Here is a 24,082-nt window from a genome sequence, read left to right as displayed (position 1 = left end):
ATTATGGGGTTTTTTCCTCAAAAAATGCCTTGACCTTGTAATAAGGTCATGACCTTGACCTCCAGTGACCTTGAGACTAGTTGCAAAAGATTGGGGATCCCTCACTTAGTAGACGTTGATACTTAAAACATGTCTCTGTGACATTGGGTTCCCAAGTTATGGATTTCAAGTCCACCCACCCCATTCAATAGCGGCCATTTTGGATTTTTGTGGAAAATGAGACTTTGCCATGGGGGGATTCATGGGGAAAATTTTTTGGGCCATATTGGGCCTCCAACGGACCAGAATCAGTTGAGAAACCTTTGTCACCAATTTTTTCCAACCTCAATGGGGAAAATATGCTCGTTTACTGGCCTAATATTGATTTGATTACTTCAATTTTTAAGCGAAAGCGACTTGTCTTTTTTTCTCATTCTATTGTTACGGTACGCTATACGCTTAAAATCTATGTTAATTAATTTTATGACAAACAGAAACAAATATGGCCCACGGTATGCCGGTACGCATTTCACAATCTGTTACGCTCCACTCTTTTACTCCTTTTCATAAGATTTTTGGGGTGACTCCCGTTAACGCCCAACATAAATACATAATTATTAAACATAGCAAATAATTTTACTTTTCAAATGTATTGAATGTATAAATATTTTGAGGCACATATGTAGGTACATGTGTGTTCTGTTATCAGATTTGATAATTGACATAAAGGATTACAATTTACTTGCATGGTGGTTTTTGTTATTCTATTAATTTTATAAAGTTATTCTATTAATCTTATAAAGAATTACTCTCTGTAGTGATCCAGATTATGATGAGGAAACTCTGTGTGGAGCCATCTTACCTCGTATCGTAACTGCTGGCACTGTTACCAGAAGGGCAGTGGAGAAAACATGGCTTACTGCCAGCAATGCTTATGTAGGTACATATAAACTAAACTCTTTATTCACTTGCTGTTTACTTTTTTTTAATGAATATGCCATTGTATTTGGATTTTTTTAGTTGAATTGACTTTTTTCCCAGCTGTATGGCTTTATTTTTATAGATTATGATAGAACAAGTTCATTTTTTGGGATTAATAATAAATGCTGTTTTAAATATAACATACCAAGTGAGCTATAGTTAAATATAATTTAATATTGCTTGCTCTGATTCCAGTCAGATAGGATAGGCAGTGAACTTAAAGCTATGGTGCAATGCCCCCCAGGGTACACTTTTGTAGGTGCTGATGTAGATGCTCAAGAACTGTGGATAGCCTCTTTAATTGGGGATGCCGACTTTGCTGGCATACATGGTAATTTTTTGGTACTTTTTTGGGGGGTGGGATATGGAATAGATGATATTAATTTTCACAATCGATAAAACTCTAAAGTGAACAAAATTGAGACTGAACTGTTGCCTATTTAATGAATGTTATTGGGTAATTACTAAGTTTCTGAAAAGGACTTGGAAATGGAATGATAAAACACTGAAGTTTTATGGTTCTTTCTCCAAGTCCTCTTCAGTAACAGCCTTTTCAGAAGAAAAACTACATTATATAGCGTGTTAAAGCATGTTCCACAATGAAGTTGATATTTAGTGTTATTATTGTACCACCAGTGTAGGCACTGGCAGTACACATTGTTTTAGTCACGTCCAGTCTGGTCCCATCTGCAGGCTCCGTAGCCATGTCACTGTTACCGCTTCTCCTCCTAGACTACAAGGGCCTCCGTACCCATCTCTTGGATTTAAGTCATGTATAATCTGAACTCGATCAACGTAAAATTTGGGTTTCGTCAGTGCTGGGGTCTAGGTGTGGCGCTCATTCCAATGCACCCTTATCCAAAATTGGCAAAATTAAATGCTAATTATCTACCATACAGAAGGAATTATGGGAAACATTTCTATAGACAGCTGACTGAAAGTCATGTGGATATTTCAAATATGCCCTTAGATTTGACCTTTGACCTTTATTTCAAGGTGAAACAGACCAAAATTAAAAAAAAAGGAATTTTTTACGAAAAAAATATTTGTGCTGATGTTCAGGGACTACACAGACCTAACCTATAATATTATTGGCAGGTGTTACCCTTTAGGTCATCTTTGATCTCTGTTAGTTTGGGGTCAATCGGTGCATTTTCACAGGAGCAGCGACCATTAGATGTCGAAACAGAAAACTCTAATTCTGGAACCGTTAATACTACAGACCTCTTGTTTTTTGTATTTGATCGAGCATGTCAAACCCAACACTGGAGGTGGTCTCCATTTTCTTTGTTTTCCATATGGTTTACGAGTTATGCTATATCAAAAGTACATTGTGGTGGTGAAAGTAAAATGTGCAATACGGTAATATGGGTAAAATTTTGAACATCTGGATAAGATAACAAAAGGTTTGGCCAGGGAGACAACTTCTGGTCAAAAACAACTTTATTTCATGAAATTTGAATATCTGGAATTTCTGGGCACCTCCCATTTCAAGAATTTCAACCAAAATGACCTTTTTATGTACAGACACAGATGTGTCTGTACATATAGCCATCATCTGCGTCTGTCGTCGCCGTCATGCACATTCACCGATAACACGATAAGTGAAGAACCGTTTTTTCTTTTGGCTTGAAACCTGCAGAACTGATAAATATTCATAATACGCAGGTCGAGTTCGAAAATCAGCATGATGGGGTGACTTGTAGGGAAGTTATGCTTTTTTTTCACTTTTTTCAGCATATATGCAGCACCGATAACACGATAAGTGGAAAACCATTTTACTTTTTGGCTTGAAACTTACAAAACTGATGAATATTCATAATCCGCAGGTCAAGTTCGAAAGACAGCATGATCAGGCCATTTTTAGGGGAGTTATGCTGTTTTTTCACTTTTTTCAACATATATGCAACACTGATAACACAATATAAGAAAAACAGATTGGCCAATTGTCATTATACTCACAGGAGTGGTCAATCTTACTAAAACGCAGGTAGAGTTCGAAAATCAGCATAATTGGGCCATTATTTTAGAAGTTGTGCTGTTTTTTCACATGTCCTCTTGATTCAATTCTTAGGCATGTTAACAGTCTCATTATTTAACTAATAAGATGCGTAAAAGTGTTTGTTTGATATTTCCTGCATCTTTACAACATTGTTAGTTGATTATGTAAAAAACATGGTAAACTTGTTATCATGTATTGTGTAATAAAGTGTCAAAAATGGAAATAAACTCATATCATTGCAGTTTGTTAGATTCAATCATCCACTATGTTCAGAATCTCAGAATGGAGGGAATTGGACATTTAACACTGTTCTATTGATATTTTTCCCCATCTCATCAATTTTCTCCGTTGGTCATATAAAAATGGCAACAAACTGTTTATTTTGTTTTATGTTTAAAAAATGTTAAAAATAGAAATAAACTCATTTCAGAACAGTGTGTCTTGTTTACATTTTGGCATTTTCAAGATGTGACTTTGAAGTTCCATGAGCCTGCAGACCTTTGCTAGTCACATTTTCTGAATATCCATGATACTAATATTTTATGATTAAAAATTGATGGTCATTATGCTGTTAAACATTATGTAATATTGCATCAAAATTTGAAGAAACCCCTATTTTGGGCACTGCTCCCATGATGACCATTTAAGAAAAACCATGTCACTTACTGTTTTCAAACTTACAGGAAAGAAACATGGGGCTAAAATACAGCTTCAGTAGGCAATGCAGTCTGTTTGTTAATTTTTTCTGGCAGTTAAACAGTTTTTTGTGAAAATTTAATTTTTCACATAGTGGCATTTTTAAGGTGTGACTTTGAAGTTCCATGAGCCTGCAGACCTTTGCTAGTCACGTTTTCTGAATGTTCATGTTACTAATATTCTATTATTAAAAATTGATGGTCATTATGCTGTTAAACATTATGTAATATTGTATCAAAATTTGAAAAAAAAACCTATTTTGGGCACTGCTCTCATGATGACCATTTAACAAAAATCATGTCAATTACTGTTCTCAAACTTACAGGAAAGAAACATGGGTCTAAAATACAGCTTCAGTAGGCAATGCAGTCTGTTTGTTAATTTTTTCTGGCAGTTAAACAGTTTTTTGTGAAAATTTAATTTTTCACTTATTGACTTTGAAGTTCTAAGATCCTGAAGACCTTTGCTTGTCACGTTTTCTGAATGTCCATGTTACTAATAATCTATTATTAAAAATTGATGGTCATTATACTGTTAAGCATTATGTAATGTTGCATCAAAATAGAAGAAAACAATTTTTGGTGCTGCTGCCATGATGACCATTATGGGAAAACCGTGTTATGACTGTCAAACCTTTTAAAAAAGAAACACAGGACTAAAATGCAGAATGAGTTGGAAAAGCAGTCCAATTGGCTTCTTTTTCTGGAAGTTATACATTTGAGTGAAATATTCATTATCTTTTTGGCATATTCATTGTGGGACTCGGAGCTCCCATGGACATGAAGCCGAATGGTGATCAAATTTTCTACATGTCCATGCTATTTATTGTCAATAATCAAAAATTGGTGATAATTATTCTATAATTGTACCACCAGCGTTAGCGCTGGCGGTACACATGGTTTCGGTCTCGTCCGGATCGTTCCGCCGGCTCCACCGGACGGATACGGTTACCGCTTCTCCTCCTAGACGGTAAGGGCCCCCGTACCCATCTCTTGGATTTAGGTCACCTATAATCTCAGCTCGTTCCACGTAAAATTTGGGCTTTGCCGGTATTGGGGTCTGGGTGTGGCACTCATTGCAATGCACCCTTGTCCAAAAATGGCAAAATTAAATGCTAATTATCTACCCTACGGAAGGGGTTATGGGAAAAATTTCTACAGACAGCTTTCCAAAAGTCATATGTGTAGATTTCAAATATGCCCTTGGATTTGACCATTGACCTTTACTTCAAGGTCAAATGGGCCAAAATTTTCAAAAAAATAATATTTTTTATGAAAAAAAATTTTTTTGCCCTGTTATTCAGACATCACACAGACTTAACCAATAATATTATTGGAAAGTGTTACCCTTCAGGTCATCTTTCATCTCCGTGAATTTGGGGTCAATCGGTGCATTTTCACTGGAGTAACGGCCATAAGATGCCGAAACTGAAAACTGTCTCTAATTCGGGAACCGTTAATGCTAGAGACCCATTCTTTTTTGCATTTTGTAGAGCATGTAAAGCCCAACACTGGAAGTGGTCTCCGTTTTTTTGTATTCCAAACGGTTTTCGAGTTACGCTATCAAAAAGTACATATTGGTGGTGAAAGCAAAATGTGCAGTACGGTTTAGTCAGGTGGCTCAGTCCAAATTTTTTCCAGAATTGTGCAATAGATGATAAAAGCATGAAACTTTCCCCGATGAATAACCATTGGGTGTTCATCTATTTTGGATCAGGGGGTTGACAAACACCCAATGGTCATTCATCGTGGAAAATTTCATGCTGTTATCATGTTTTGCACAATTCTGGATAAAATTTGGACTGAGCCGCCTGACTACTTTTCATTATGAACTAAACTTTGCATATTTTGCTTCCCTTTCATATCCAAAACTGGCAGAGATAGGTCCATAGTTACTATTGGACTTGAATAGGAAGTCATATACTGGCAATCTAAATGTGACCTTGAAATTGACCTTTGACCTACTTTTCACCATGAACTAACCTTTGCAAATTTTGTTTCCCTTTTATCTCCAAAACTGGCAGAGATAGGTCCATAGTTACTATTGAATTTGAATAGGAAGTCATATACTGGCAATCTAAATGTGACCTTGAAATTGACCTTTGACCTACTTTTTACCATGAACTGAACTCTGCAAATTTTGCTGCCCTTTTATCTCCAAAACTGGCAGAGATAGGTCCATAGTTACTATTGAACTTTAAAGGATGTCTTTCTGCTGTAGACGCTTAAATAGGCCTTTCTCTGAAACTTTGCCTATTTGATCCTGAACCCCAAAGCATGTCTCACACAAAACCGTTGAGAAAATAAAGGTTGAGGTATAGGTTTTTAAGATCACTTAAAGAAAAAAAAGCGCAGCATTTTTTTTTCGTCTAAACTTCTCGCCATTACTCCCCTACGCATGGAATTCTGGGACTTGCCTCAATTTGCATATGACTGAATACTACTGTTTACTACGCTCTGGAGAAGACCTGGATGTCACTGCAAACCAAGATGGAGGGTAGTCCGAGTACACGTGAGTTGAAAGAGAGAAGAATAACTCTACGGGACAATGAAAAAGGAAATAAAACGGGAAATGCAGAAGCAGAGGATGTTATTTTCATTGGCAGGCCAGAGGTAGACAAAGCAGAAGTAGGAAATAAAACTGACAAGCGAGAAACTGACAAAATTCTGCCGGATACGGGTAGGTTATTCCGATCTCTTATCACGTCCGACTCTTTCATTGAGAACATATTCAGGAGGCGGATTTAGGGCGTCTTCTGGTTCTTCCGGAAGACGGTTAGATTTTCAAGTTTTCATTGGCGGGTATATGTAATATTTCTGTCGAAAGGCGGTCAAAAATGGAGGATGGATCAACATTACTCGGAAGACTGTCAGAAAATATTAAATATCTCTGGATCCGCCCCTGTTATCCCTGCTGTACGCAGAAAAGTTTATTATTCTTTAGAGCAGTCAGTACAAACAAGGATTGAGCTAAATAGTCTTCTATTAAAGACTGGTTTTTGTCGGCTTACTTAACGTCGTTATATCCTCAAGTCCAAAAAAAAAAAAAAAAAGAGAAAAACAACCTTTCACTATTTACCTTATTCGAATTTAATTTAAATTAAAAGATTTAAAGCGAGCACATTAATTGCACATAAATTCTCTGTTTACGTTTTTAAAGTTGACTTCATGGGGATTCTCTGGAGAATGAGGATAATACACTGGTATATATTTTTTTTATCCAGGTAATATGCATGTGGTAACATCTACCCCTACATCAGGTTCAAGGCCAACATAGAGCCAGAGCCAAAGTAAGTACCTGACACCCAGAATCCAAACACACAATAGCTGTTTATTTTACCATGTTCAGTACACCTTGCCATCAATATCAATCTAATGCATGTTAGTACTTGGAACAATGCCATTTTATAACTTTTATTATAAAGTTTAACACTGCCATGGCAGCTAGTCCTAGAATTGTGACAAGCACAGGATATCAGTACTTATTGTGGGGAACATTATATAATAAATTGGATTTTGAAACAAATAATTTTGATAACCATGCTCTATTCAGTGCTCTTATGTCTGGCGTAGACATTACAGATAGTGGGTGCTATTAATTTCACAACAAAATGCATTGAAGTCTTTCCAATAGTCAATGTTTTGTTTTTAGGTATACTAAGCAGCAAAGCAAGCACTCAAAATCATGGATGACAGTAAGACCTCAAGCTGTTACATAAACAATTAGCACAAATAAAGGTACATTCCAGTCTTACAAACCAGGAATTTGACATGGGAATTACAAGTACACATTTCTAAGCAGCCATGGTGCAGATGGAACCAAGAGACTCGAGGCACCGTGGTCCTTATATGTATATAAGAATTTTTTTTATCAAAATGATGATTACCTCACATAAACTTTTCTTTTATAAATCCATCCAGACATACATTATTTCCTTGTATGACATTAACTTTTAAAATGATTGATTTTATGAACAGATTGTGTACAGAGTTGCATTTTACTTTTGATATGAGAAAGGGATAAATGAAAGCACCTTGTTTTTCTATGCCTTTATTTTTTATGTTCACTGAATGGTTGCACAAATTACAGTAGAATGAAAAGAATCCTTCTACTCAGTGACTTGCATATTACAGGTCTTATGAATGTTTGGTCAGTAAACTGATACTTGTGGTAATAGTTATTCTGTGATTTTCTTCAAAGTGAAGTAATCCAGCAAATTCAACGGCAGTCAAAATGTAGGGGACATTACAGTGAGTGGGAGATGGGCCAGTCCCATCTCCACTGATGCTGAGTCATTGCTTGGTAAATTCTCTAGCAAAAGCATCTTTATATCCAGTGCAAGGCCAGGATTTCCATCACACTTGTCACAATGTATTCAGCACTTTCCTTGGCAACACCATCATTTTCTTGGCAACACCATCATGTATGCTCTGATAATGAAAAAAATATATTCACTTTTATATCTGTCATTTCTGTTTTGATATGTACAATAGCTTACTTCAAAAATAAAATATTTGAAAATGTATGAACACTAAAACAACCATAAGGACTGGATTTCACACCACCAAATTTTATCGAATAAATTTACTTTGAAAATAAGAAGGAATATGAATGGTGTTTGTGTATTGTGAGAAACTTAATTTATCTTTTCAATAAAGATTTAATGAGTTTTATACCTCTTCTGTGAGTTACTGAATTCTCCTTTCATGTTCTTGAGTCAATCCTCCTGATCTCACACCTCTTCCAAGCCTTATACTACTGGACCTAGAAGTGCTATGTATCACTGCCAACTCTACTAAACCTTTATACAGGGCTTTTTTTCTAATGAGGCTGACATCACAAGATAGTATGCTGTAAAATAATAATAAAACTAATAATAATAATAATTGGCACTGATTTAATTGCATGCTAGTAATAATGTTGTGAACTGTTCAAAATGTGTTTCACTTCAATTAATCATTGTCCTGCACTCAAGCGTATCAATTGTTATCCCTAAACTATAAGTTTTTTGTATGTGTGGATTATTACATGTGAATATAGGTGAGGGTAAGGTGGGTCCTACACATTACTATCAAAACTAAGGAATATGCCAGATTAACTAAAAGGCCTGTATTATTTAAAAATAACAGAAAACTCTTTACCTCAGGGAGCTCTTTACCCTCTAGTTCTGGACTGCTCTGACTGCTTGCCTCATCAACAATAGGCCTACTCTCGATCTGAAAAGTATAAAAACAGATCGACTAGAAAAGCAAGATAAGATACGTGTGTGCGTAGCACAAAATTCAGGCACTCCTATTGATGATTTTGACATCTGCACGATGCTCACCACTACTGCCAGTAAGTATCAAAATCGTCTGGAACGCATTTGTAGTCCGTGCTACGCTGTGCGTGCAAATCGCGATGTCAAAATTGCGGCTCAGAAAGCATAGCAAACAACAAAAAAAGTAACAGTCGTTCATAAATATCCAACCGAAAAGGGCTGGTTCAGTTGACCCGAAAAATATCACTGTCTCTAATCATCTCACCGGTATATTTCCTGGCACAAGTTACTCATTCGGTGAATCGGCATTGAGAATTACGGCATCAAGCACTGTTGACATAATAGGCTACACTCCGTCGTAAATATTTCCAAGCCATTCGTTGATTTTTGGACTATTTTAACCGACGAGCCATCATCTGCGTCTGTCGTCGCCATCGCCGTCGCCGTGCACTTTTACTGATAACACGATAAATGGAAAACTGTTTTTTCTTTTGGTATGAAACTTACAGAACTGATGAATATTCATAATACGCAGGTCAAGTTCGAAAATCAGCATGATCGGGTCACTTTTAGGGAATTTATGCTGTTTTTTCACTTTTTTCAGCATATATGCAGCACTGATAACACGATAAGTGGAAAACCATTTTACCTTTTGACTTGAAACTTACAAAACTGATGAATATTCATAATACGCAGGTCAAGTTCGAAAATCAGCATGATTGGGTCACTTTTAGGGAATTTATGCTGTTTTTTCACTTTTTTCAGCATATATGCAGTACCGATAACACGATAAGTGAAAAACCATTTTACCTTTTGGCTTGAAAGTTACAGAACTGATGAATATTCATAATACGCAGGTCAAGTTCGAAAATCAGCATGATCGGGTCATTTTTAGGGAATTTATGCTGTTTTTTCACTTTTTTCAGCATATATGCAACCCCGATAACACAATAAGTGGAAAACCATCCTACCTTTTGGCTTGAAACTTACAAAACTGATTAATATTCATAATACACAGGTCAAGTTCGAAAATCAGCATGATTGGGTCATTTTTAGGGAATTTATGCTGTTTTTTCACTATTTTTCAGCATATATGCAGCACCGATAACACCATAAGTGGAAAACCAATTTACCTTTTGGCTTGAAACTTGTAGAACTGATAAATATTCATAATACGCAAGTCAAGTTCGAAAATCAGCATGATTCCATTATTGTTAGGGAATTTATGCTGTTTTTTCACTTTTTTCAGCATATATGCAGCACTGATAACACAATAAGTGGAAAACTGTTTTTTCATTTGGCTTGAAACTTACAAAACTGATTAATATTCATAATACGCAGGTCAAGTTTGAAAATCAGCAAGATCGGGCAATTTTTATGGAAGTTATCCTGTTTTTTTTTTTTGTTTTTTTTCAATTTTTTCAGCACTTTTATAACACCGATAACATGATAAGTGTAAAAATGTTTTTCCTTTCCTTGGATTGAAATTTACAGAACTGGTGAATATTTATTATACGCAGGTCAAGTTTGAAAATTGGCATGATTGGACTATTTTTACAAAAGTAATGCTGTTTTTTTCCCTTTATTCAGCATAAATGCAACACTGATAACGCATTTTAAGGAAAACCAATCAGCCTTTTGTCTTGCAACTCACAGGAGTGATCAATCTGACCAGTATACAGATCAAGTTTGAAAATAAGCTTGATCAGTTAAGTTTTGATGAAGTTATTAGCCTTTTTGTATATAAGTGGTTTTTCTTCAGATTTAATTCTTAAGCATGTTAACAGTCTCATAACGGTACTAATTGGATATGTTAAAGTGTTGTTTTAACATTTTCTGCTTCTTAACAATATTGTTAGTTGATTATATAAAAATGACGGTAAACCTATTATCCTGCATTGTGTAATAAAGTATCAAAAATGGAAAGGAACTCATCATTGCAGTTCGTCAGATTCAATCATTCACTATGTTCAGAATCTCCAAATGGAGCTAATTGGACATTATAAATTGTTCTATTGATATTTTTCCTATGTCAACAATTTTCCTAGTTGATCATTTAAAAATGACAGTTAATTGATGATGGTTTTATGTAAAAAAAGGTGTTGAAAATGGAAAGAAAATCATTTCAGTACAGTTATCTCTTGTTAACATTTTGGCATTTTGAAAGTGTGACCCTAACTTCCATGTCCTTGGAGACCTTTCCATATCACATTTTCTGAATATCCATGATACTTTTATTTTTTTATAAAAATTTGATGGTCATTATGCTGTTAAGTATTATGTTATATTGCATGAAAGTTAAAGAAAACCCTATTTTGGACACTGCTGCCAGGATAGCGATTAAGGGAAAACCATGTTACTTATGATAATCAACCTTACTGAAAAGAGTGAAGTGCAGCTTGTGTTGGAAAACCATCATAATTGTTTTCTGTTTTGAAAGCAATGCAGTACAGTGCTATTTGGTGCAATAAATGTATATGGATAGTAGGCAGTTAATTCAGGGTTATAAAATAATTTGCTTAATTGATTTTCAAGTTATTTCAGGGTTATAAAATAATTTGCTTAATTAATTTTCAAGTGGGTATTAAATGAGATTACATAAACACACATTGAGATTTCATTGTAAAGTCCCATCGGTTTAGCTTTCTTAACTGTGTCACATAATTAGGAATCGATGATTATTATGCAGGTAAATGTTATTTAATATGGAAAATAAGTTTACAAAAAAAAATTTGTGTAACGCTTACATTAATGCTAAAGATGAATAACAGTGCCTTATTATTCTCAAACTCAATAGGGTTATTCATATCATGTTAGTAATTGTACAGCTAGATTAAAAGTTTGAATAGCAGCTTTATTGGTATTTTTTGTTATGTTTTATTTTACATTTTCTTTTAATTTTTTTATGCTGTTTTTTCACTTTTTTCAACATAAATGCAACATTAATAACACAATATAAGAAAAACAGCTAAGCCAATTGTCATTATACTCACAGGAGTGGTCAATCTTACAAAAATGCAGGTTGAGTTCGAAAATCAGTGTTATCGGGCCATTATTTTAGAAGTTGTACTGTTTTTTCAAATTTCCTCAGATTCAATTCTTAGGCATGTTAACAGTCTCATTATTGAACTAATAAGATACGTAAAAGTGTGTGTTTGATATTTCCTGCATCTTTACAACATTGTTAGTTGATTATGTAAAAATGATGGTAAACTTGTTATCATGTATTGTGTAATCAAGTGTCCAAAACGGAAATAAACTCATATCATTGCAGTTTGTCAGATTCAATCATCCACATCTGCCATGATGACCATGATGGGAAAACCGTGTTCGTTATGATTGTCAAACTTTCAAAAAAGAAACACAGGACTAAAATGCAGCCCAAGTTGGAAAAGCAGTCTAATGGGCTTCTTTTTCTGGAAGTTATTCATTTTAGTGAAATATTCATTATCTTTTTGGCATATTCATTGTGGGACTCGGAGCTCCCATGGACATGAAGCCGGATGGTAATCAAATTTTCTACATGTTCATGCTATTTATAGTCAATAATCAAAAATTGGTGATAATTATTCTATAATTTATTATGTAATGTTACATCAAAATTGACAATAATCTTTTTGCACTGCTACTGCAAACATTATGAAAAGAAAACTGTGTTATTTATTATTATATTTAACTTAAGAGTATGATTTTTAGGATTGGCATGCAGTTCAAATTAGAAAGCCAGGTCAATTGGGTTATCATTTATTATTGAATTTAATGCAATTTTGTGTGAAATTTCATTTTTCTCATTCTGGCACTTTCTAAGTATAAACTTGAACTCTGATGGGCCTGAAGCCTTATGCTTTTACTCTCATCGGTGTTACCTGTTGTGCAAAATTAAAATTTGATGTTGACTGTGCAGTTAAACATAATGTATTATTGCATCAGAAGTGGTAGTCTCCTATTTTGTGCATTATTGTTTTGTGCTCTTCTTAAGTTGTGACTTATGGGCCTGAAAGACCTTTGAGAGGGTCAGTCTATAAATTTCCCTTGGGTATCACTTAGCTAAGTTATAAAATCATTTGCCTAATTAATAGGCCATTAAATGAGATTGCATAAAGCACACTTTTTTGATATTTCCCTGTAAACTGCCAAAGGTTAAGCTCTCTGCTAGATAAATAATAAGGAAGCAGTGATAATTATACAGGTAAATTATGCAGGTAATTATATATATATATATATATATATATATATATATATATATATATCAAACTTGAAGATTAAAAGTTTGAATAGCAGCTTCATTGGAATTATATTTACCTCAGGAACTGTCAGAAGTGGGCCAAAGAGGACAATGATTAGTTTTTGGTGGTGGTCTGGCTCAATAATCAATCAATAATAATCAACAATTGCTGCCTTGGCAGAGGTCTGCACTCTCGGAGTGCTTTTATAGTTTTGTTATGTTTCCTTTATAATTTTTTCTCAAACACTGCATTTGTGACTTTTAACTCTCATCCACCTGAGGCTCTGCACATTTTCTGTATTTCCACATAAGCAGTTGTTTTTTATGTCTTTAAATAAACATAATAATGTAATAAAATGTAATATTATTTTATGCACTATCATCATTTTTCAAATATTGAGACTTTCATCATGTGACTTTGGTCTCTCATGGTCCTGAAACTGTAATCTTATTTAAGGGGTGGATTGAGACCATCTTCTCAGTCTTCCGGAAGACAGTCAGGTTATTAAGTTTATATGGACTGGTATCTTTTTTTTCTGTTGGAAGACCATCAAAATGGAGGATGGATCAACATAGATACTTTGGAATACTGTCAGAAAATATCTCAGGGTCCGCTCCTGTTATTGACCATGTTACCTGTTGTGCATGATTAAAATTCAATGTTGACTGATAGTGCTATTATAAGCATTATTTATTTTTGCATCAAAATTGACAAAATGACCTTTTTTTGCATCTTTATTTTCTGTTTTTTGTCTGTACATTTGACAGCTTTGCTGCCTTGTTTTATTTACATTAATTTTTCTGTAGGAAATTTATGGCACATGACTGTAACTCCAAAATTGTAACATTTAGTCCCTTATATCTCCAAACTGGCAAAAATAGTAGTTACTATTGAACTATTGAACTTGAATAGGAAGTCATATGCTGGCAATCTAACTGTGACCTTTAAATTGACCTTTGACCTACTTTTCACCGTGAACTGATTTTTGCAACGTTTCTGTTCATTGCATCTCCAAAACAGGCAGAGATATGCCCATTGTTACTGTTCAACTTGAATAGGAAGTCATATACTGACAATTTAACTGTGACCTAAAATTGACCTTGGACCTACTATTCACCATTAGCTGAACTTTGTAACTTTTCTATCTGTTATATCTCCAAAACTAGCAGAAATATGCCCATTGTTACTATTGAACTTGAATAGGAGGTCATATACTGGCAATCTGTGATCTTAAAATTGACTTTTTTTTTTTTTATTTTCCATAAGAATATTTAAAACTCTAGACTGCATTTTGTAGATCTTGTCAAGCACAACACTAGAGGTGGTATCCTTTTCTTGCTTTTACATAGGAATGCGCTTACTCCAGCTGGTGGTACAATACCTGGAGGTGGTATTGCCGCTCTGATCCTCTAGTTTTCAACTGTCTTACAGTACAGTTATAATACACTGAGATTTTATGATACAGTGTGTGGTTCATTTGTCGGGATCAACAAAGACCATCTTGTCATCCTATAAGTTAGTGATTTGTGTTGTGTTTGCGCAGATGGCTTGTAAGGCCAATCTGTGAGGACTTGAAGAAAGTTGATGATGGAATGATTTGACAAAGGATAACTTGTGCGGAGACTTTGTTTAAAGTGAAGAAAAGTAGCACACTGTCAGCCTCACTCTCTTGTCGTAGACCATCTGTGTCTAGTGAAATGACAAGGTCAAGAAGACTGGAGATGGAATGCAGATGCAGTGGATGACCTGCAGGATGTGCTCTGTGCCTCATACTGCCGTCAGCATTCCACAATGCTCAGCTGCAATTGCCTTCCTCTCCGTTGAACCATGCAGGTTTCTTCTGCAGAGTCTGCCGGATCCAGTCTTCTCATGCTTGGGTAGCCAAACCCTAGGAAAATCATCAATGCTACAGTGTACAGTCTAATGTAATACACGTTGTTTTGAAAGCTACAGAAATGAAATTGTTGCATGTTTATTTATCAAATTCCAGGCAGCACTGCATTTGGCTGGATGAACCTACAAGGCAAGAAGAGTGAAGGTACTGACTTACACAGCAAGACTGCAGAGACAATAGGGATCACCAGAGAACAGGCTAAGGTAGACCAAAATTATGAAAAAGTAATACAATTAAGAATAATAATAAAATGATAATTAGTAATAATAATAATAAAGCAAATAATGCTTGATAAATAATATATCTTACTGATGAAAAGGTCAATTTTAAGTCAGTTTGCCAGTATATACTATATATGACATGGTTTTAGTCCCTTCTGGTCTGTTCCGCCAGCTCCTGAAGGTGTATACTGGCAAACTGTGACCTTAAAATTGACCTTTTGACCTACTTTTCATCATGAACTGAAGTTTGGAACATTTTAGTCCCTTATATCTCCAAAACTGGCAGAGATAGGCCCATAGTTCTTATTGAAGTTGAATAGGACGTCATATGCTGGCAATCTAACTGTGACCTTCAAATTGACCTTTGACTTTCTTTTCACTGTGAACTGAACTGTGCAACTTTTCCGTCCCTTGTATCTCCAAAACTGGCAAAGATACGCCCATAGTTACTATTGAACTTGAATAGGAAGTAATATACTGGCAATCTAACTGTGACCTTAAAGTTGACCTACTTTTGAACTGAACTTTGGAACTTTGTATCTGTTATATCTCCAAAACTGACAGAGATATGGCTATTGAAGTTGAATGGGAGGATATATACTGGCATACTGTGGCCTTAAAATTGACCTTTGACCTACTTTTCATCATGAGCTGAAGTTGGCAACCTTTCTATCTGTTTTATCTCCAAAACTAGCAGAGATCACCCTGAGCTTCAGAGCTAACTTGACACTAACCTCTTCACTGTAGCCTATCTTCATCGTGTCAAGTAACCTCTGACCAGATTCGATTGCCTCCGCCGCCCGCCAATCAAATTTAAAAGCCCGCACTCAATGACTCATTAAACGATCTAGCCAATGAACGCGAACGAGTCAAAGCGCGCTTTGTTCAAATCCGGACCAATCAAAGATAAGGCTGAATATCAGTGTCTTGCCGTAACCTGTGGGCAGCACGCAAATAACATCGTCTCTCAGTAGATAATGATGCAGGGCCTCAAACTGCTAGACCCTATGGTTTCAATTCCGATTTACTCATATTTTGCAAAGAATCAAGAGATAACTTAACACATTCTTTTTCGTAGTCACTCGCCTTGCTTTCTTTGTGTACGGTAATACACTCGGAACTACTCGGATGTCTCCGCACTCGACAATAACTTTGTTGTTAGTATGGAGCTTGCGGAATCAGCCGAGGATTGCCGATTGACGGTCAACCAATCAGCGTTTTCACCAAACTTTGGTGAAAAATTTTGAAACATGGATTTGATTGGCTTATATAAACTAGGTCAAACTATTTTCGTCAGAGGTTACTTGACACGATGAAGATAGGCTACAGTGAATAGGTTAGTGTCAAGTTAGCTCTGAAGCTCAGGGTGGCAGAGATATGCCCATAGTTACTATTGAACTAGAATAAGAAGTCATTTACTGTCAATCTGTGATCTTTAAATTGACATTGACCTTCTTTTTGACATGAATCGCACTTCACAAATTTGGATTTAAACTTTTCCTCTTCCCCATGATTTTGTTTTAAATTGTAATTTTCAATAAAAATGTTTAGAACTCTAGACTGCATTTTGTAGATCTTGTCAAGCACAACACTGGAGGTGATGTCCTTTTTTTTTGCTTTTACATACGAATCCGCTTACTGCAGCTGGTGGTACAATATCCTGAGGCGGAATCGCCTCTCTGATCCCTTAGTTTCAAGTGTTTTACTATTGACTTGCTAGTCCATGGTACAACTCTTTGTAAATTGCAGCCATGTTTCTTTGATGTATTAAAGGTACATGTGAACCGAGCTTTGGTGGAGTGTGGATTACCAGATATACCATGACTACTAGTTTCTTATACAACTCAATATTGCAGTTGACATGCAGAATAAACTGAATAAATCACTCAATCAGCCATAAAAGAGCTTTTAATGTCTCCTTGCTTAAAATATTTGGTCATAAATTTGACATTACCTGTCTTATTTATCTGCCCTGTTTTTATACAGCATAGAAAGCTAGCAGAAAAACCTGTTTAAATTTTTTTTTTTTTTTTTTTTTTTTTTTTTTTTTTTTTGGTAATATTAAACAATATCTTTTGGTATTTTTCTTAGCTTTACTATTTGAAACTATATGCTGGCATTTGGATAGCTTTTGTGGACAGAAATTGACATCATATGCATCCTAAATGCATAACTATGCATTACAGAACAGTTTTACCTCAAATTATTTTGCAGGTGTTCAATTATGGGCGCATTTATGGTGCTGGCTACAAATATGCTGTTGAACTCCTCTGTGAATTTAATCCGAAGCTCACTAAAGAGGAAGCATTAAAAAAGGCGTATGTTATGTACAACGCAACAAAAGGGAAAAAGACAACCAAAAATTATATTGATGAAAAAGGAAAGCAGTAAGTTAGTTTTATGCTACAGTTGACAATAATCAAATGTACTTTAATAAAATGGTGTTCTATATGGAAATGAAATCCACAGTAATTATCACATCGTTAATAAGATGAGTATGGGTTGTTTTGAATTTTTATCTCTTCTTGTGATGCGGCTTTTAGCAAGTCTTTGGACATCAGAACTTTCTCTTTAAAAGCATTTGATCTGTTGTAAATTGTATTATTTTATGCACAGTACTTGTCACCCAAACCCAATATGGAGGTGCATTTCATGAGCTTAATTCTCAAAAAATTAAAATGAATTAATTCAAAGAAGTGTTCAGTTTTTAAAACATGTATAGAACAAAAATCCGTCTGTCTCAATTTTAAATGTACATGTAATTTCCATAATGACCTCTCATTACAAGAATCCTAATCGCGAACTTACATTATCAAATGTTACACATAATGTTCCACCATGTCTGGTAACAATGCACCCCCCCCCATAGTCTTGTTTGACAATTACTTTTGAAAACATCATTAGGACACAATTTGCTTCACCTATACTGACACTGAATTTTTTGTTTTAGTAAAACGTTTCTGCAGCTGAAAGTTTTACATTTGTCACAGTAATCTGTTCCATTTGGGGGTTGGACAATGAATTATTTTTTAAACTCCATGGTTCCAGGCAATTGAAATTTTGAAACTAACTTCATGTGGGACCATGAAATTATTAAACATGGCTTTAATCAGTGCACTAAATAATTAAGAGTGTGCATGTGATATTATTTGCACCACTGTATTGGGTTTGGATGTTGCATGTATTGGATTATTTGATCATTTTGAAAATGTAAAGTTGCCTCTGTCATTTTAGAGTGAAAAAAACGAAATGGGTTGGTGGCAGGTATGTACTTTTATTTCTAAATGAAATAGCTTATGAAAATAGATGATCCATGTTTTAGGTAACTTAATGCACACTTCACCATTGTGAATTATTTCTGCCCATGTTTGCTACCCTTCTCCAAAACATGGGCAGATTGAGATGTTTCATGTAATGCCTTATCATCCTTAAAAACGATTTCAGAGATTGATTTGATTCTTTGCAGTGAATCTGAAATGTTTAACAGCCTGGAGAGCATCATTTCAGTCCCAGAGCCAAAAACCCCAGCCCTAGGATGTAAGATCAGCAGGGCCCTGGAGCCAGACAAAGTCAGCGATCATGTATGTGTTCATCAATATTTCTAATTAACTACATTCTATTCTTTTAATATATATATATATATAGAGAGAGAGAGAGACTGAGACTTAAATTTAAAAACATTTCTGTGCTCAATAAAATTATTATTAAGAAAAGTTCAGGAAAGGTCTGTCTACAGCTTAGATTCATCTGTAAACATTACTTTTGATTTGGTATCTTGAGTATTTTGTACTCAAGTGATTCTAAAACATTCATATTATTAACCTGGCAGATTTAGGTCCCAGTAACTGTTTAGACATTATCATGATAATGCTAAAGTTGTCTTAATTGATGAGTTGTTATTTGTATTGATGGATATTTCCAGTTCATGACAAGCAGGCTAAATTGGGTAGTTCAGAGTTCTGGGGTGGACTACCTCCATCTGTTATTAGTGTGTAACCAGTGGCTTTTTGATAAGTATGGCATAGATGGGAGGTTCTCCATTAGTATTCATGATGAAGTCAGATACTTGGTGAAAAGTGAGGACAAATACAGGGCAGCACTTGCTCTCCAGATATCCAATCTCCTAACCAGGTGTATGTTTGCTTACAAACTTGGAATGAATGATTTACCTCAGGTTTGTCACAAGCACTGTTACTATTAGTTTCATATTAACACTTGATGCTTCTGTACTGTTCAATTGTAAAATGTTTGAGAAATATAGTAGTTATTTATATTAGGTATTAAATCAAACAGTACTGTAACTTGATACTAAGAATTGGTGGTTGTTATGAAATTGGTATTAGCAGTGATGTTGCTATTTCAAAAATCTTGGATCCTTTCAGTCTGTCGCCTTCTTCAGTGCAGTGGACTTTGATGTGTGCTTGAGGAAAGAGGTGGACATGGACTGTAAGACACCATCTAATCCAAGAGGCCTGAAGAAAGGATATGACATGCCTGAAGGTACACTAAGTGCTTCAGAAAGCTTAGCTCGAGTATTTTGCCATTAAGTAGTATTACACCCATATAAAGTAATTTACATTACAGCCATATAATGTTTTTTGTAATATAGAAATTATGTAATGTAGATTGAGTATCTGGTGAAGAAAAAGACTACTGACAACATGTTACTGTAATTACAAGAGGTGCAGATCAAAACTCGTGTGATCCTATGAGAAGCAAGTCTTGATTGAAATACAAAGTTCTCGGCATTTCATATTGTTACATTATTCCATTTTCAGGTGAATCTTTGGATATCTATCAGATCTTGGATATCACAAAGGGTTCTTTATCTCCAGTTTCCGAAGAAAAATCTGAACAGCACTCCAAGATAGAGTTAAAAGTTTAAGCAAGATTTTAAAGAACTACAAGTTGTAACCAAATAGTCATTGCTAGAAGACTGTTATATCTCTACAAAGCAGGATAAGGACTGCTGCACTCATTAGCCGTTCCTGATTCTTTAGAGAAGTTTTTGATTTAGAGCTTTTGACAAACTACCTTTTTATGTACAGACACAGATGTGTCTGTACATATTGCCATCACCTGCGTCTGTCGTCGCCGATGCCGATGCCGATGGCGATGCTGATGCCGTGCACTTTCCTTGTAAACACAATAAGTGGAGGGCAGTTTTACTTTTTGGCTTTATATTTACAGAGCTGGTGAATATTCATAAAACGCAGGTCAAGTTCGCAAATCAGCATGATCGAGCCATTATTGTAGAAGTTATGCTGTTTTTTCACTTTTCAGCATATTTTTCACATTTCCTCAGATTCAATTCTTAGGCATGTTAACAGTCTCATTATTAAACTAATAAGATACATAAAAGTTTTTGTTTGACATTTCCTGCATCTTTACAACATTGTTAGTTGATTTTGTAAAAATGATGGTAAACTTGTTATCGTGTATTGTGTAATAAAGTGTCAAAAATGGAAATAAACTCATATCATATCATATTGCAGTTTGTTAGATTCAATCATCAACTATGTTCAGAATGGAGGAAATTGGACATTTAACACTGTTCTATTGATATTTTTCCCATCTCATCAATTTTCTTAGTTGATCATATAAAAATGGCAGTAAACTGTTAATTTTGTTTTATGTTAAAAATTGTCAAAAATGGGGGAAAAAAAACATTTCAGAACAGTGCCGACTTATTTACATTTTGGCATTTTCAAGTTGTGACTTTGAAGTTCCATGGGCCTGAAGACCTTTGCTAGTCACATTTTCTGAATATCCATGATACTAATATTTTATTATTAAAAATTGATGGTCATTATGCTGTTAAACATTATGTAATATTGCATCAAAATTTGAAAAAAACCTATTTTGGGCACTGCTCCCATGATGACCATTTAAGAAAAACCATGTCACTTACTGTTCTCAATCAGTACAGTAAATATATATATGTAGATGTGTCTGTACATATTGCCATCACCTGCGTCTGTCGTCGCCGTCATCGCCGGCGCCGTGCACTTTCATTGTAAACACGATAAGTGGAAGGCAGTTTTACTTTTGGGCTTTATATTTACAGAGCTGATGAATATTCATAAAACGCAGGTCAAGTTCGAAAATCAGCATGATCCGGCCATTATTGTAGAAGTTATGCTTTTTTTTCACTTTTCAGCATATTTCACATATTGGCATTTTCAAGGTGTGACTTTGAAGTTCTACATGCTTGAAGACCCATGCTAGTCACATTTTCTGAAAATCCATGATACGTATATTTTATTATTAAAAATTGACGGTCATTATGCTGTTAACCAATACGTAATATTGCATCAGAATAGAAGAAAACAATTATGGGTGCTGCTGCCATGATGACCATTATTGGAAAACCATGTTACTTATGATTGCCAAATGTTCAAAAAAGAAATGCAGGACTAAAATGCAGCCTGGGTTGGAAAAGTAGTCTAATTGGCTTCTTTTTCTTTAAGTTATACATTTTCAAAGTGTGAACTTGAACTCCCATGGGCCTGAAGCCTTATGCTTGTTACACGTTTTACTTACATTGGTATTACCTGTTGAGCATAATTAAAATTTGATGTTGAATTTGCAGTTTAACATAATGTACTTTTGCATCAGAATTGACAGTAGCCTATTTTGTGCATAGTTATTTCCTGCTTTTTGTCTGTACATTTGACAGCTTTGCTGCCTTGTTTTACATTTGATTTTGTTCATTTTCATTTTCCACTGGTTATTTTACTTTGGGGTGAGGGGAAGTGGCACTTGAAGCCAAGAAAAGGGGTAGATGGACGTACATTGTTGTAATATTACAGTGTATGCCAATAAAACCTATATCTAGATTAGATATACTTGCAAAGAGTTTTACTTTTTCCATTGCAAATACAGTTTTGTACCACTGGCAAGGGCTGGGCACATGTAAAGGATAATAACATACACACACACACACAAGGTGAAACAAAAATCGAAATTGCTACAGTTTTCAGTTTTGACAATGACAAACAGTGGTAAATGGGGTCAAGAGAGACTTTCTGCAGACTCTGCTGTTGAAAAACTCCGATTGTGCAATGTTTGGGGGAGCAAGGGTGCTTTCTGTTACATATGTGAATGCAAACAAAAATAATTACTCATGTGCAAAGATGACTGTTATTTTGTCAGAGCTAGCTTCGGGGACAACTGGATAATTGGACTGCCCACCTGACTGCACTTGGGCTTTACAAGGAAAAAAACATGTAAAAATCAAAATAACATTGATGTATGACCTCATAACTTAAAGATATTAGTTGCACAGATAAGAGAAGTTGTACAAAGAATAACTAAAATATTTTTGCATTGAATTACTAATTTATTTAACCATCATAAATGTTTGTCCAAAATCATAAATTTACAAAAGAAAAAAAATAATAACATAAAATTGAAGCATAAGTTATTTGGTTATAGAAATATGCTTATTTGATCTCTGTAAATCTCAATTCCAAAAAGAGGCTCATGCCAATTACATACTGAATCAAGGCAAAATTAATTGAGGTGTATGCAAACTGGAGAAAATTGTGACAATTTTTGTGCAGATGAAGCAAGTTGAGTGAGCACTTAAAAATGAAAAACAAATATGTGGGATATATGACATAACGACTTCTGAAAAAGTGAATGATTTTTTTATGGAGGATGTGATATACTTTATAGAAAAAGTCATGCAATTTTTTCTGATTGGATCTGCAGGTGGGAGACTTTCTACATTCTACTATATAAATTGCAGAATATAGTTTTACACACCCCTCATGATTTGGCCTTTCTATAGGTTCAAACTACATAACTTGATGTGTCAATAAAGACCATTCCTACCAGCTGCCAGTTTTAATAAGCTGGGTTTGATAACAGGAAGGTCTAACTAGAGGATCAGAGAGGCGATACCGCCTCCGAATATTGTACCACCAGCTGGAGCAAGCGCATTTGTATAGACCCCCACATACACAAAATAAGGGACACAGCCACCAGTCTTTTGCTTGACAAGCTGTAAAAATGCAATCAACAAGAATTTTCAAAATATGCAAAAAATATATATATAACTTAAAATGGTACAATCAAAGTTAAGTTCATCAAAAGGTAGGTCAAAGGTCAATTTCACAGTAAGATTGCCAGTATATGACTTCCTATTCAAGTTCAATAGTAACAATGGACCTATCTCTGCCAGGTTAGGAGTTAAAAGAGAAAGAAATTAGCAGAGTTCAGTTCATGGTGAAAAGTAGGTCAAAGGTCAATTTTAAGGTCACATTTAGATTGCTAGTATATGACTTCCTATTCAACTTCAATAGTAACTTTGGACCTATCTCTGCCAGTTTGGGAGATAAAAGGGAAGCAAAATTTGCAAAGTTCAGTTCATGGTGAAAAGAAGGTCAAAGGACAATTTCAAGGTCACGTTAAGATTGCCAGTATATGACTTCCTATTCAACTTCAATAGTAACTATGGACCTATCTCTGCCAGTTTTGGAGATAAAAGGGAAGCAAAATTTGCAAAGATCAGTTCATGGTGAAAAGTAGGTCAAAGGTCAATTTCAAGGTCACATTTAGATTGCCAGTGTATGACTTCCTATCAACGTTCAATAGTAACTATGGACCTATCTCTGCCAGATTTGGAGATAAAAGGGCAGCAAAATTTGCAAAGTTCAGTTCATGGTGAAAAGTAGGTCAAAGGTCAATTTCAAGGTCACATTTGGATTGCCAGTATATGACTTCCTATTCAAGTTCAATAGTAACTATGGACCTATCTCTGCCAGTTTTGGAGATAAAAGGGCAGCAAAATTTGCAAAGGTTAGTTCATGGTGAAAA

At 35.1% G+C, this 24,082-nt stretch overlaps 1 protein-coding gene and 2 long non-coding RNA genes across 9 annotated transcripts in view; 2 read left to right on the top strand and 1 right to left on the bottom strand.

The window, feature by feature from the left end:
* The window catches only part of LOC106162019 (DNA polymerase subunit gamma-1), an 89,919-nt gene extending 67,818 nt beyond the window's left edge, over positions 1–22,101 (top strand). For 6 of the 7 annotated variants that reach the window (XM_087003164.1, XM_087003143.1, XM_087003158.1 and 3 more), the window contains exons 14-22: positions 798–915; positions 1,156–1,291; positions 15,135–15,241; positions 17,474–17,646; positions 18,494–18,523; positions 18,726–18,840; positions 19,182–19,433; positions 19,642–19,759; positions 20,038–22,101. In XM_087003164.1, the coding sequence (XP_086859290.1) occupies positions 798–915; positions 1,156–1,291; positions 15,135–15,241; positions 17,474–17,646; positions 18,494–18,523; positions 18,726–18,840; positions 19,182–19,433; positions 19,642–19,759; positions 20,038–20,144 (1,156 nt within the window). In that variant the 3' untranslated portion in view covers positions 20,145–22,101. The remainder of the gene's footprint in view (positions 1–797; positions 916–1,155; positions 1,292–15,134; positions 15,242–17,473; positions 17,647–18,493; positions 18,524–18,725; positions 18,841–19,181; positions 19,434–19,641; positions 19,760–20,037) is intronic. The other variant, XM_087003169.1, reaches the window with a different exon arrangement.
* On the top strand, positions 5,760–8,264 carry LOC147764882 (uncharacterized). Its single transcript, XR_015332682.1, has 3 exons — positions 5,760–6,337; positions 6,882–6,947; positions 7,310–8,264. It is a non-coding gene; the product is annotated as an uncharacterized LOC147764882 (long non-coding RNA).
* On the bottom strand, positions 7,693–9,180 carry LOC147764881 (uncharacterized). The gene is made up of 4 exons (XR_015332679.1): positions 8,985–9,180; positions 8,800–8,874; positions 8,335–8,509; positions 7,693–8,088 (listed from the first exon to the last, which is right to left on the bottom strand). It is a non-coding gene; the product is annotated as an uncharacterized LOC147764881 (long non-coding RNA).
* Positions 22,102–24,082: the final 1,981 nt, after the last annotated feature.

This window comes from Lingula anatina, chromosome 1 (genome assembly GCF_051362555.1).
Source record: "Lingula anatina isolate TDL-2025a chromosome 1, LinAna3.0, whole genome shotgun sequence".
Lineage (NCBI taxonomy): Eukaryota > Metazoa > Brachiopoda > Lingulata > Lingulida > Lingulidae > Lingula > Lingula anatina.
Note: the sequence above shows the minus strand (reverse complement) of the source record. Positions and strands in the feature narration are given on the sequence as shown.